The sequence below is a fragment of the Nilaparvata lugens genome, chromosome 13 (genome assembly GCF_014356525.2).
Source record: "Nilaparvata lugens isolate BPH chromosome 13, ASM1435652v1, whole genome shotgun sequence".
Classification (NCBI taxonomy): domain Eukaryota; kingdom Metazoa; phylum Arthropoda; class Insecta; order Hemiptera; family Delphacidae; genus Nilaparvata; species Nilaparvata lugens.
Window position 1 is genome coordinate 28603442 of NC_052516.1, and position 15968 is coordinate 28619409.

The 15968-nt window shown below is 31.5% G+C and overlaps 1 protein-coding gene across 2 annotated transcripts in view; it reads right to left on the bottom strand.

The window, feature by feature from the left end:
* Positions 1-15968, bottom strand: part of LOC111048640 (annexin A1) — a 61898-nt gene that overhangs the window by 27595 nt on the left and 18335 nt on the right. For both annotated transcript variants that reach the window (XM_039440247.1, XM_039440246.1), the window contains exons 3-5: positions 11624-11828; positions 9241-9332; positions 5696-5777 (exon numbers count right to left, since the gene is read on the bottom strand). In XM_039440247.1, coding sequence (XP_039296181.1) covers positions 5696-5777; positions 9241-9332; positions 11624-11828 — 379 coding nt within the window. The remainder of the gene's footprint in view (positions 1-5695; positions 5778-9240; positions 9333-11623; positions 11829-15968) is intronic.

The window sequence follows — 15968 nt, forward strand, 5'->3', positions numbered from 1 at the left end:
ACCATAGGTCCAGACAGGTTTGAAGATCTGTTTGTACAGGAGAACTTTGTTTGATATTGAAAGTGATGTGTTTCATTCAATAAGCCAGTAGAATTTCTTTTATTTTATGGTGAGCTCTTCTTCTTCCTTTTTGACATGCTCTTTCCAGCGAAGCTTAGCATCAAGAGTCATGCAGAGATATTTAGCAGAATTTGCATGTGGTATGTTGATATTATTTAAGCTGATTGGATGGTACTTATCAGCTCTCCTGTTGGTGAAGTTGACGTGAATTGACTTGCCCTCATTGAGTTTCATCCTCCACTTTCTGGCCCAGTCCTGTATTTTGTTCACAGATCTCTGGAGCTTTTCTGTTGCAGTATGAACATCGCTGTCGACTGCTAGTAGGGTGGTGTCGTCTGCAAACGTGGCTGTGGTATTCTCCTCCAGATTAGGAATATCACTGGTAAAGAGAAGGTAAAGCACTGGCCCCAAGACACTTCCCTGTGGAACTCCTGCTTTTATCTCTCTCAGATCAGAATATGAATCTCCATACTTGACTCTGAAGTACCTTCCACCCAGATATGATTGCAATATTTCTGTGAATTGCTTGGGAAGCATTTTCTTCAACTTGTAAGAAGTCCATCATGCCATACTTTGTCGAAGACTTGCCCTACGTCAAGAAAAGCTGCTCAACAAATCTTTTTTTCTTCCAAACTCTTCTCTATCACATTAACTATTCTATGTACCTGGTCAATTGTGGAGTGCTTTTTTCTGAAACCAAACTGATAATTAGGAATCAATTGTTTACTCTCTATTATTGACATCAATATAATCAATATACATCTCGATAGATTAGTATTTGTTGAACGATGACATCAAATCCAGACATAGAGTAAACTTTCCTGATATGGAAAAGTGCTCACCCTTTCGAGAGGGGTGGTTTTATAGTTTTGTTCGTGCTCAGTTCAGTCGCCATCATGCATTGGACAGCGAGGAGCGTGCGTCCGCTGTTGAGGCCTACTTTTCGATTGGTTGTTCATTGGTTTCAGAACAGCACGCCTTTCGGAATCGGTTTAATTTAACCCCGTTGGCCCATGTTCCAGACTGAAGAATCAATTGTTTCGAGAGTACTAGAAATAGGTACTCCAAGTGTATCCAGAGTGCGGGACGTCACCGCCATGGTATACTCTTCTAAACAACATGAAACTTTAAATACATACTTACATTCTGAAAATAGATTAGTAGAAATGCTACTGAGATTAATTAATTAGTTGAATTATACAATTATCGGTCACCTTTGAAATTCTGTTACATCAAATTATAATATTCACTGTAATCAATCTGGTTATTCATTCAATTACTTGTTTCAATATTACAACATTAAAAAATTTATTTTCAAATAATATTTCTCAAATTACTACTTTATTGCAATTATTCATAATTGATATTTAGTCAAGAATTTGCTAACTCACTCTTCAATAAATTTAGGGCCTCGGTCAATTTATCTGGTCAATCTATTTGAGCTTAATAAAATAATTTCGGCACTCACCATTGAATTGAAAATTTAACAAATAAATCGGCACTCACAATCACTCATGCTTACATTTCAACTACGGTACTATATTTCAGACTACATGCTTTTAATTTATACAAAATAAAATAATGAGATTTTTCATCCAATTAGGCCGAAGCCTAAATTAGAGACCGAGACTTGTTCTGCGACTACATCAGTTCTTCTCGCGGTGACGACTCGATTAGAACTGCCGCTCTTCCACTAGAAATTTTCCGATTTGCAAGAAAACATGTGGAGTGCCCGGCCTAATTATTTCAGGTTAAAACGTCGTGGGGTCACACGGTTCAAATACATTTCTAAATACGTTTGCATTAATTTCATTACGAAATTCAAGCCAGTACTATGGAAATGCTAGAAGACTGTAATAATTTGGATGAATAAGAAGCAAGTTAGCAAATATTTTATGGCGATGCAAAATTTAGGTGCTTACTTGGTATATGAATACATTCTTTAAATGTAAAAAACAAGGTTCACTAGAGTTCATATAGGATATATTTAGTCCAATTTTGATCAGTTCAACAACCTGAAAGAAGGGCACAAAAAACTACAATACAAACCTCTCAATATTCCCCATATTACATTACCCCCTTCCCTAAAAAAGACGAATTCACTAAAAGATTAATTTTCATTCACACTCAATTATTTTCTTTCACACTAAAAACTGGACACTTGACACTCTTTTCTGTCCACTGGAACAGATCCACTTATCTGTCCACTTAACATCAGCTGGAACGGCAGCTAGATCTGTCAGTTGTAGGTCAGTCAGCTGATGACGGGAATCATCGCTTGATTCAGCGCAACCAATGAAGATCTCCGCCACTAATGACTCAGGAACAGTGGACTCCACCAGTACAACAGCGCAAATTACGTCATCTCTCACAACGATCACAATAATTCCTTCTCAACATTGAATTTAATTGGGATGTGCCTGTCCCAGAAAGAAATACAAACACTAGCTGAAAATAGAAATGACCGGGCCCTTCAAAAACATTAATTAATCTCGAATTATTCACTTCTCCACACAAAACAACAATATCACAACGCATATCTATTTCCTAAAACTTTAAATAATTTTCCAATTCATTATCAAATTCAATTTCAAATTGTTATCTAGTTTTAATTCGTATCAAAATAAATAGCAATTATTCTATCTCTGTAGATCAAAACAATGGCCTGCCAGCTTGCATTTTCAAAGTAACATTTCATTTTTATATTCATTCGATTGACTACTACGCTTTCAACTAATTTTCTGTTTGTCTATACAACTATTTATTCTATATTCCTCTTCACTTTCTTCTTATTCTTCTTTTGTTTCATCTCTACTTTCGTTTCTCTCTAGTCTTGACAAAATATTATAATAATCACTATTTACTGTTTTACTCTAGTTTTCATTGTTCTCCTCGCACAGTCCAAGGAGTATTTTCTTCTCTTTCCAACCGTTACTTTCTCTCTCATTCTCACTCACACTTGTTGATCTTTTATATCTCTTATGCACAATATACGGATTCTCTCTCCCATCAAATCAACAATCTCTCTCACTCTTTATCAGGTCAGTTAACTATTCCCAGCCTTGGCCGCTAGAATAATAACTCATTCGTAGAATAAAATTAAATTATTCTACACTCTTATATACTTCTTATTGATGGCCAATTCCCCTATCGCCCTCATAAGAGCCAGCATAGTCGAAAATGCCTACAATCAAGAACTTCTAAAAGTGGATACTTGATCATAACACCAGTTCACCTCACTGTGTTATCACTCTCTCTCACTCTCATTGAATTTCCTGAATCCAATCTGACCTCGGAATCGGAATTCCCGATTCCAAGTCTCGCTCTCAGTCCCACTGAGCAATAAAAAAATCATCTAACTGCATTTCACCTTATTTACCGATTTCTGCCCAGAATAAACCGAAATGCTCAAAATACAAACTACTCGATCCAGCCATATAGTGAGTATCCAGTTCAAACGGGCGGAAATGAAACCATTCTTTCATCATTGCTCTTCCATATATCAATTCTCAATCTCTCGCAAAATAAAAGGTTTTACTCTAAATACAACTATATCTGAAATCAACTCCATACCTCCTTGGACTCTCTCTCACAAAACATAATTTTTTAAAAATTTCCATACAACATTTTCAATAACAAAATATAATCAATCAAATTCGAAAAAATATCACATTACCAAGTTTCCAATCCAACAAAAATTATTTCTGTCTTCTAAACAGTACATTCTACATTTTCTATCAGTCTGGTGCGATGTTGCCAGCTTTTGCAGTCAACGGAGAACTCATATTACAAATTTCAATTCCATTGTTCTAGATCTTTAATCGAGTTTCACTCAGCAATATTCTCAAGAACGGAATAATGATTTCCATGTTCATGAAAAGTCCAAATACAGAATAATTTTAATTTAAGTTCCTGATTCCAAAACTCTTTTCTTAACATAAACTAAAACTCTTCATCTCAAAAATATTTCAGGTTCCACATTAATTATCACACGGTCATGTTATTACAATTAAATTTTATATTTTATGTTCCTGCTCGTGTTGCTGAGAAATTCTTCATTTTGAAACAGGCTATTTTCTCGATACTTCTTATCAATCCTGAGAACTACTGATTTCTATGGCATTTGGATGTTTGTCATTTTTTCAGACAAACCCCACACCTGACACCATTGTAATAGGGTGGAAGGCCAGGGACTTTGTTAGCACCCTATTTCATAACAAAGAAAAAGTATATAATAATTGCTTTTAAAATCTCTACTCAACTATTAACCTGTTTAAACTATTTGAATCCACGGTTGGGAGCTTTGGATGGATTCGTTCATGCAAATGCCAAGATCTTCACTTTTGTTTAACAACACCTGTTATAGAAACAAGTAACTCATCACGAGCCAGGAACGTAAAATAAAAGATTTTGTACAAATGCTACTGATATTAATTTATTAGTTGAATTATACAATTATCTGTCATCTTTGAAATTCTGTTACATCGAATTATAATATTCACTGTAATCAATCCAGTTATTTATTCAATAACTTGTTTCAATATTACAACATTAAAAAAATTAATTTCAAATAATATTCCTCAAATTACTACTTTATTGCAATTATTCATAATTGATATTTAGTCAAGAATTCGCTAACTCACTCTACAATAAATTTAGGGCCTCGGTCAATTTATCTGGTCAATCTATTTGAGATTAATAAAATAATTTTGGCACTCACCATTGAATTGAAAATTAAACAAATGAATCAGCACTCACAATCACTCACGCTTACATTTCAACTATGGTACTATATTTCAGACTACATGCTTTTAATTTATACAAAATAAAATAATGAGATTTTTCATCCAATTAGGCCGAAGCCTAAATTAGAGACCGAGATTTGTTCTGCGACTACATAAGTTCTTCTCGTGGTGATGACTCGATTAGAACTGCCGCTCTTCCACTAAAAATTTTCCGATTTGCAAGAAAACACGTGGAGCGCCCGGCCTAATAATTTCAGGTTAAAACGTCGTGGGGTCACACGGCTCAAATACATTTCTAAATACGTTTGCATTAATTTCATTACGAAATTCAAGCCAGTACTATGGAAATGCTGGAAGACTGCAATAATTTGGATGAATAAGAAGCAAGTTAGCAAATCTTTTATGGCGATGCAAAATTTAGGTGCTTACTTGGTATATGAATACATTCTTTAAATGTAAAAAACAAGGTTCACTAGAGTTCATATAGGATAAATTTAGTCCAATTCTGATCAGTTCAACAACCTGAAAGAAGGGCACAAAAAAAACTACAATACAAACCTCTCAATATTCCCCATATTACACTCGGAATCATAAAAAACCAAGGTCTGTAGTCTATGGCTATGGAACTTGAAATGAACTATGGAAATAAGAGAAAGAAGCAGCAGTTCTGGATTTACTCTTTAGACTAGCAGGCATGCTCGCTTCGCTCGCCTTATCATTCATCATATCTCAATCATTTATTTGATTTTGTGATGGTGTAAATATACAACAAATGAATTATCAGGTACCCTACATAATCAAGTACTTGGAAATATCATGGAGAGAATTAACTGGTCTATAATAAATGAAGTGAAACAGAATTTTTTGGGAAAATAATAATGATTTCTTACTTGTTTTAGTTGGCATTGCACTCACAAGTTTTTTCGTTAATTCATCATCTACTTTGGCATGATCCGATCGTTGCTCATCAATCTATGTGAAAAAGCATAAATATAAGAATATCAAAGAATGAAAAATATGCATTTTATTTTTAAAGAATACAATAATCATAACTTGGAGTCCAAATACACAGTTTCGATTAAATCAAGATAAGTTAAATTAGTTTTTGTAGTTTAAAGTAGTGTTAAATTGGTATATTCAACACTGGTTGAATCATCAAGTAACGGTAGACTATCTATAATATTAGTTAAATCATAAAATTAGTATAAATTGTATAGTCCGCCAATGTGAAAATCTGAGAAATTTCTGTTGATAGAGTAATTAAATAGCTGTAGTCTCTTTCCAGATCCATGAGAATATGTCTATCAATTACTTTTTCCAAATGTCTTCTGGTTGTGAGTCCTTATTCCATAGACTGCATGAATCAATATTCTAGTATGCAGAATATAACACTTGAAACTGAAAAGCTAGGATTAGGCAAGTCAATGATATTGTGAATTGATTACAGCTCTATAAGCAAATAGCTTTATAAAGCCTTATTTAATATCCATGATTCCTAGCTCCACGTTTTGTTTTACAATACTAACATGGAAAATAGTGTTCATACAAATTATATTGTGAGAACCTGCAACAGTCATAACATGTAGGCAGTACTCCGGGAACCCGAATGGACGTCTCAGCTCTCAGTTCCCACAAACGGTGATGAATTTTTTTCAGTCCCGCTCAGACCATCGTAGCGAAAGGTACTCCACAAATTATATTTGAATTATTAATTCACATTGTCACGTTACTTTTGGTGGAGTACGCTTAGCCTCTTGCTTGGCGTCAATCGGTAGAGCATGAGAGTTATTTTAATAATTATAAAATCTGGTCGTGGTTTTACTAGGATATAATCTCACTAAAATTTTCATATGCCCAGACATGAGCTTTCACAATAATACTGATAATTTATAAAAAAAATATATATATAATATATAAAACTTATATCCTATAGTATTGAGGAATAAAAAGAATAGTACACCATAAAAAAATTTGATACATATATTAACAAATATCTCAAAAATAAACCAAAGCAAAAATATATAGAGCGACAAAACAAATATATATTAAAACAAGAAACGAAATCAATAAAATATCACAGGTTAATACTATTTTTTGAGCTCTATAGCACGAAACTCTACCATGTGCTTTCACTTCATGATCATATGCACTCATCTGCATGTAGCTTCGACATCAACTTGCTGATGCTTGTCGACTTGGATAATTCTATTCCAAATATAAACTTCTCAAATCAGAGCATGATGAATTGACAAATCAATAATCCAAATATATATTAATTCCTATGGTTTCCAATAGATTTCTTTATAATAAATATATTTATCTCAGGGTGCGAGATTCGGCACCTGATGGAAATAGATAGATCAATTCATCTAGTGAATCAGAGCTATATTATATTATCGCAAATTATATTATAAAAATTATGATCATATGAACATTTGTATTATCAGCCTAGAACTTAGTATTCTTTTAATTGGTGTATCTTTTGATATATGAATTGACTCGTTACTATCCAATAAAATACCTCTTATACAATCTTTAAACTTGCGCAAGTATTTTTACCAACTTCTTAATTTATAAAACCCTTTCGACGAGCTAGCTTTGATTTCTTATTTCATTTCGAAGCACTGAGGGCGCCCTATCACTATTTCAAATATTATTCACCCACGTGCTGGATTTTCTATGAGCTGCTGATGGCGATCCAAACTCCTGGTGGTCCTGGATTATTTGTGGCCGAAGTCGTCTCTTCCAAGAGATTAAAAATATTAAAATGACTTTTGCTTTACAATAGCATCACAAAGTCTTATGAGAAAATTTAGTAATTCGATTCAACTTTAAGTTATCAAAAGGTACAGTAAGATATTGCGCTCTATAATTTTTGGTGACATCTCATGGTGGTGGCTGAAGTCGTCTCTTCCAAGGGATTAAAAATATTTTAATGACTTTTGCTTTACAATAGCATCACAAAGTCTTATGAGAAAATTTAGTAATTCGATTCAACTTTAAGTTATTAATAGGTATAGTAAGATATTGTGCTCTATAATATTTTTGGTGACATCTCATGGTGGTTGGCAGGCAAGTGGGGAAGTTCTCTTTTCTAATTCACAATTTTTCATTTCCGATTTCCAAATTTACATAAAATTTAAATAATCTGTTCCTCCGCCATTCATGGCTCAAATAGTTCGTGCTGATCTATTAAATTATTACTTATGCTGCATCTTTGATAGTTCATCTGCCTTCGGGCCATATCCAAAACATAAACTGTACAACAATAATTCATAAATTCTTAACATTTATAGAAATATATACAAATATATTTGAATCGGCTCACTATTACCGCCTATCAATTGCTACCATATGATTGGTGCATGCGAATTATTATAGTATACATGCGCCTAGGAACCTCCTACTTCCTTAATACATTAAATTATTTTTGTCTGGGTTTTTTAATACGTTTTTTACATGCAAAGTAATTTTTTAAAGATTATAGGTTGATTCTCATATTACAACAATTAGCCACATGGATTTTCTGGTTCCTCAAGTTGCATACTATTTCGTTACAATAAGTTTCTGCCAAGGTGTTTGGCTAGATTCTATGTTATGCGACTCAGTCGATCATTAGGTCGCCGATCAATAGATATTTTAAGCCTAACCTCAAATTTTCAATATTTTGTATAATATTATATGGGTAGCAAAATTATTTTCATTTCTATTCGGCCGTTATAAATTTAGCCAGGATGCCTGATATTATGTAATCTTTAAACATTATCATCTTTGGCGATATTAGCCTATTATTCCACTTAGACCTATAAATTTCTTCAAGTAGGAATTTTTATTCATCCATCCGAATTTCAAAACGTTACAACATGTATACTGAATTATTATTTAAAGTTTATAATCGTGAGCCAATGTCGATCTCTTCTTAAAACATGAATCTGCAAGGCTTAGAACTTATCTGGCGCAGTTGGTAGGACGGTCGTGGTTGATTAACATAACTATCAGTTTTTAAACCATTAACAATCGTCTAAAATAAGGACCTTGCATTCGTGGTCCGATAAAGTGGGGTAATTATCAAACTGTGACACCAACATTGCTAAAGTTCAGTGGATTTCTAACTTTGATATCATAACCATAAAATTCCTATACTACAGATAATGTCCAACTTTAATATCATCTTTGTGGAAAGTTCAGCATCATCTCCCCTGAAAGGATATCAGGAGAGCATTCTCCTGCAAATTAATTCTCCTTGCATTCTGCAAAGTAGGCTTTCTTATCCCTAGCATTATGCCAGTAAAGATTTATTTTTAAAGAGTGAATCGACAAGGCTCGATTCTCAAATCAATACTCAATAAACTTATCTCACATCAATTATCAATGTGTATTAAAAATAGAATTTCCTTTTATGATATAGATAAATAAATTTGAACTTCTTACTCACATCATATGAAATCAATTTATTAATGAATCCGGACAATTCATTATCATAACTCAAATGAGCATTAACGTCAGAAGACACCTCTTGGTTATATTCTGAAAAATAGATTAGAATTGATTTGAACATTTGCTTATTATTTATTGTGCATGTAAAAATACTCACTATTTGTTATAATAATAATAACAATTATAATAATAATCCTTTCCTTTCCTTTTTCCTTCGTCCTGGTACCCCTAGAAGAAGGGAGTTTATTATAGAAAATATAACAAACAAAAATGGAAGATACACTTATAAAAAGAAATCTTACAAACAAAACAAATGAAGAATAATAAAAAAAGCAAGAATGACAAAAGATAAGAAAATTCCTTTTCAGTGGAAAATTTCAAAAATTATAAACCAGATGAAATATAAATTCTCCAAAACCTTCTAAAGAAGGTTTATTTATTTATTTATTCACAATGCAAATAACACTAATGTAATAACATTGAAAGATGAAATAATAAGGTAGTCCTTGTGTCATTTTTCTTCCAAATTTATAGGTGACAAAGCTCAAGATAAGGTTAGAATTTCACGTGTATAATTTTTATAGAATTTTGGTTCAAAATAAACATTAAAACTATAAATTTTCGAATTTAGATGTCTTGAATTCATGAATTAATTAGAAATATTTCACTCAATTACCACTTTTAACGAATAATATTGAGTTATTTAAGAAATTTGGAACTATTCAAGAAACATAAAAGTTTGACTGGAGGAGTCAAGTTTTACATTATATTAAAAAAAACTAGTACAATGTAAATAGTACATTGGTATATAATCAATCAGTGATTTCAAAATAATAATTTTCAATTTCAATCATATCAAATGAAAAATAGTTGTCAATCTTAAGTAGAAAAAAAATTAATTGATACATTGATAATAATTCATTTAATTGTATTGTGTAGCAATAGAATAATAAAACAATGGGATTTCAGTTGTTGCTTATCACAAATATAATAATACACAAGAAAAAAAAGATGGAAAAAAGAAAGAATTCATGAAGATTATTCAAATTTACTCAAATTATTTAACAGAAAGTGTTTCATCTTATTTTTAACAATTGAAATTCTATCCTGACCAATTAAATCATCTGGCAACTTATTGAAAATAGTTTGTACAAGATAACTAAGTTCACATTCACCATGATTATTATTGTATTCGGGCACAATAAACCTCTTATATGCAGCACCTTGTTTCCGCTCATGCAAAATTCTACTTGACGTTTTATAGTTATTAGAAAAATAATTATTTAATAAGATATCATATCTGAAAAGATCGTTTACAGGAAGAATGCTATATTTTTTAAACAAATTTGGCTTAGGGTAACTCTCTTGTTTTGAATGAACTATTTTCAGCAAGGAATTTTGTAATCTCTTAACTCTATCAATTTCATAGCAACTTGCATTACCCCAAACATTGACACTGTATCTATAACTACGGATCTACCTAGGGCTTTATAAACAACTATCAATGTCTTCTTTGAGACAAATCGCTGTAAGTTATATAAACCAAATAGACATGAGCGGAGACGCTGGCATACACTATCAATGTGAGGACCCCACTTTAAACAATCATCACTGAAAATACCAAGATACTTTTGAATTGTAACTTGTTTGACCTTTTCATCACAAGTACGAGGAGATCCAAAGTTATTTCCATGTAGACAATTTAAGTAATGCATAGTAATATTAGTGGACTTTGAGGTTTCACGTGGCGGTCTCATATGCATACAAGTGTTTTTTTTTTAATTCAAAGTCAAGCCATTATCATGGATCCATCTTTGCATTCTATCAAAGTCTCTTTGTAGCAATATTCTTGCTTCATCAAAACTTGTGTGGCTGGCTACTATAACTGTGTCATCAGCATACTGGAATATATTTTAGTTTCCTTTGAAACACCAACCATTGTGATTACTGACACCAAATAAAGCAATGGTCCAAGATTGGAGCCTTGTGGCACACCAGAGGTGACAAATTCATGGCGACTGTAGGATTTTCCTACTTTAACAGTAACCTTTCGGCTATTCAAATAATCTATTAACCAGTTAATACCTTGTCTTGACAAACCAATATATAATAATAATAATAATTTATAATAAAAGTCATTTTCAATGTTCATAATATAAGCATTATAATATAGATCCAACAGATACATATTTCCAAATGAAGAACGTAAAATAATATTATCGCTGGTAATAATGATGTATTGTATCAGAAAATATATTAAATATTGGTGAAATATTCTATTAATCAGTATTCATGAAGATTCCCCTCAACGGAGAACTACCAAGAATAGATTAGCAAATACAGTACCTAATAAAGATTGAAAAGTAAATCTATGGATGTACCTTTTTGATAAGTAGCACAAACATTTCTCAGCATTTCGGTACTACTAGTTATCATAATTGACATGTAATCTTCATTATCACATTTCGTCAGAGAATGATGTAACCTGCTGGCCAAGAATTCAGTAGTAGTCTTTAAAATTTCCAACATATTTTTGTCACTGTCCAATTTTCCATTAAAATACTTTTCAATTTCTTTTTTGAAATCCTGCAACATCGTTTTTCAATTTTAAATCTCAGCATAAAGAGGCTTTGAGCAACAAATGGTGACCACGTGCTCTCCTAAAATTGAAGAATTGTAGATATCTGTTATTTGTTGTAACACGTGCTCTGAACATATTGTATTGTAAGAATATGGATGCTCGAAGAGCTAGAATAATAAAAAGAACCGTTTCTCGAAACTATTGAGAATACAGTTGAATAGCCTACCTAGGCAGATGACAGTTGTATTCTTTTCAAAATAGTTTGAAACAGAATCAATTCTTTCATAGAAACTTGCTAACAGTATTCTTAACGTTATTCACAGACACGTTTACAATAGAAACCACACGGCCCACTATGTTTTGTGTTAACCCTTGTATATAGCTATAGCATAAGTTGATGGCAGGTAAATGTAGATTGCATATAGCAATATAGATATATAGTTAGGAGAGAAGTGAAATATGGATATAAATCAGTGGTTTTTTGACAATTTCTTAGTCTTTTTCATTCAATATGAAATATAGATATTATTTAGTTTACAATGTAACCATGTGGTTAGCATATGCTACAATTTTACCACGTAGTTAGCATATGAAGTAATTATATTATTATTGAAGCAATTATTTGAGTAAGCATGATATGAGTAGATGTCTTTATGAATTAGGTCATGAAGTAGGTTAGGCTATGTATAAATTATTAAAAAAATATATGTTGTGCAATGAATTATAATTTAATAATTATTAAGTTAGTTGAATCCAAATTCTTATGCTAAAGGTAAATTTGTAAATAGAATTAGGTATGTTTGATTGAAACATGTTGACAATTAGTATAGCTATACAATGAGTATGAGAAACCTGCTTAATTAATAAGTATCTTATTAATTTGATTTATTCAATTCAATTGTAATGATGTACTGTATGAAATTGTATTTCGTTCTTCATTTCATGTATTTATTATTGAAGTATTTTCCATATTAGATTTATGAGATTGATCACTGTATTAATCAAATTCGATGAGTATGTATTCAATTGTCAGTATCCAAACTTCAGATTTTAAATATTGGTAAAATATATGATATCATTTGTTTTAATAATGAAGGGGAGCCATAGTTTAAAATAATATATCATAATAAACATTATAGTAAATTTAAATTGATATTTGAATTCAGTTTGTAAGCTGAATATTAGGCTGGAGAGTTTGTGTGTAGGCGGAGCTAGAGGGCAAAGGTGATGAGGAGTGGAAAATTGTGGTTCCAGTATATAAGCAGGCAGACCATGTCTTGCGAGTTTAGTCTCTCTAGTCTCTTGGATTTTGGACAGTGTTCAGTGTAGGAGTGATTCTTTGGTTTCAGACTTCAATTATCCTATAGGGAATTGACTGAACCAGGTAAAGTTTATATTTAGAATTTTCAATTCTCCTTATTTCAAATTCACACCACCTCACCCTAAAAAGCCCAAATAAGTTTATTGAATTTTATAGCATCATAGTAAAGAGCAAACTTAGTTATTACTTCTTTTTAAATTCATATCTATAGACACAGTCTTAATTAATTTATTGAAGCTTATACTTGAAATTCTCTTGTAAGCACAAATAATAGTTTTTCAAAGCTAGGCTCCCCTAATCACAATCATTCTTTGAAATTTATCAATTCTTTTATTCTTGACTGTAATCGTATTTTTAACTAGTGGTATACAATATTATGATTTTATATTTTACTCTTCAACTAATCTGATAAATAGGAACTGTTTGTTAAATTTCACTGTATAAAATTAAACTTGAACTGAAGTACTTTCAAAAACTCAATCATCTTGTATATTTTGAATCATTACTATACTTAAATCAATTTTATAAATTCATTTCAATTTAAAGTTTATTAATAAATTCATAATTAACCTTTGTTTTGCCTTTCACTTTATACATTCCCTTACACACGACCCTGATCAATCTATCTTTATCTTTTTCTTCTATACTATTATTAGTTCAGTGAGTGAAATATAAGTATCCACACAGTGAGTGAAGTACAGTGCATTTTATCAATTCATAGTAATTGATTGGCGCCGGGCAAAATTCTGTATAGAGTGAGGAAATTCGAAACCCAATCTAAACAAAAATGACAGTGGAAAGAGTTCAGCTTGTGGTTCTTCCATGACTGAACACTATATAATAACTTTGTTGTAGTCTAGATATAGACACTGTGTTTCTACGTAAATATTTAAGAAACACCTACAAGAACAGTATGAAATTTCATGGAACACATCAAAAAATGAAAATCTGATTTAATCAACCACCAAGACATTCAAGCCACTAATCTATTGAAACAATTTGAGATACTAGTCTCTGTTGTTACACCATTATCAATAGTTTAATGGAGATTTAAAGGTGTAAAAATTGAAGCTGAAAACACAAATTGTCTCAATTTGTGTTATCTGAGACATAAATTGTCTCAAATTGATTTTTTTGAAAATTCCAAGTCATTTTATCCAATATGGTTGTCTACCACATTACCTTCACAACACGGAAAATTTCTATAGCTCTGAAAATATAAGCTCTAAATAATACAATACTGCAGTTAGGGCTTGACTACACATACTACACATTTACTACCAGTATATATTTTGATAGCTCAAAGACAACATACTTATTAATAGATTATCATGGGAAAATTCATAACATGTATGACATTATTTTTTAATGAATAACGCTTTGCCTCTGCTTGGCTGCAATTGGTACAGCATGAGAATTAAATTCTATAAAATCTGGTCGTGGTTTTCTGGGATACAATTTCCCTAAAATCTTAATATGCTCATTCAGGAGCTCTTGCAATAATTTAATACTGATAATTAACAAATATATATATGAGATTTGTACTCTATGGTATTGGGGAATAAAATGAATGGTACACCATAAAAAATTAGATACATATATTGAATGAATAATTTTAAAGTCAGATCAATATAGAAAATATATAGAGCAACAAAATATACAATAAAAACAAGAATAAATATATCAAGATAAAATATCACAGATCAGTACACTATTCTTCAGCTCAATAGCACGAGACTTTACCATGTGCTTTTCAATTCATTGATAATATGCATTTATTTGCATGCAGCTTTGGTATCGACTTGCTGTTGCTTATCGATTTAGGTAATCTCACTTTATATATTATTTCATAAATCAGAGAATGATAAATTGACAAATCAATAATTATAAATATATTAATTTCTATAATTTCCAGTAAATTTCTTTATTATATATATATATATATATATATATTATATATATATATATTATATATATATATATTATATATATATATATATATATATATATAATATATATATATTATATATATATATATTATATATATATATATATATTGTGCCTGACCTTTTAAAAGATGATAAAGAAGCTAATTTTGAATAAAATTTAGAATTTAGAAATAGGCCGACACATCTAGAAAATACCTGAGTCTATACCTAATTCATGCAGGTGAACGGGCTAGAGTCAAGAAAACTTCAATTAATCTTGCCATGCCTGATTTACTAGGTTTCTACTATAAACTAACACTACACTTTGAAATAATTAAAAAAAAAATACAAACAACTTCAATAAACATTGGCAACTAAAATCGAACAACAGAAACAACAATATCATGTTACTTTGTTGACATTCTTCATCTGATTCGGGGGCGCATTACTATCCCCGTTTAGATAGCAATATGTCACAAAACCAAACAAGATCAGTCATAAAATAACAAATAATTAACTTCAACATGAAATTACTCAAGAAAGAAAAGCCCGTTGAACCCAAATTTCGTCGATAGTAACCCATATAACCCATTTCATAATAATTTTGAATCCCCACTTTTGATTGACATTCTCGAATGAACCTTTGTTTCACTACACTGCACTTTCGTTGGTCTGTACGTTGCTTTATCGTCGGGGTTACAGTACCTTGTTTTTGGCGGTGAACTTTTACCGGTTGAATTTGGCTTGACGGCGACGTCCTCTTACATCCCTAGACCTGTCGTCTGAATGGGTGTCTTGAAGCGGTGTTACATAAAGTTGCGGAACCAAAGGGGTGGTAGTACAAGAAGTTGGTTTGGGGACACACATGAACCGCTTAGCGGTTATTTGAAGAAACA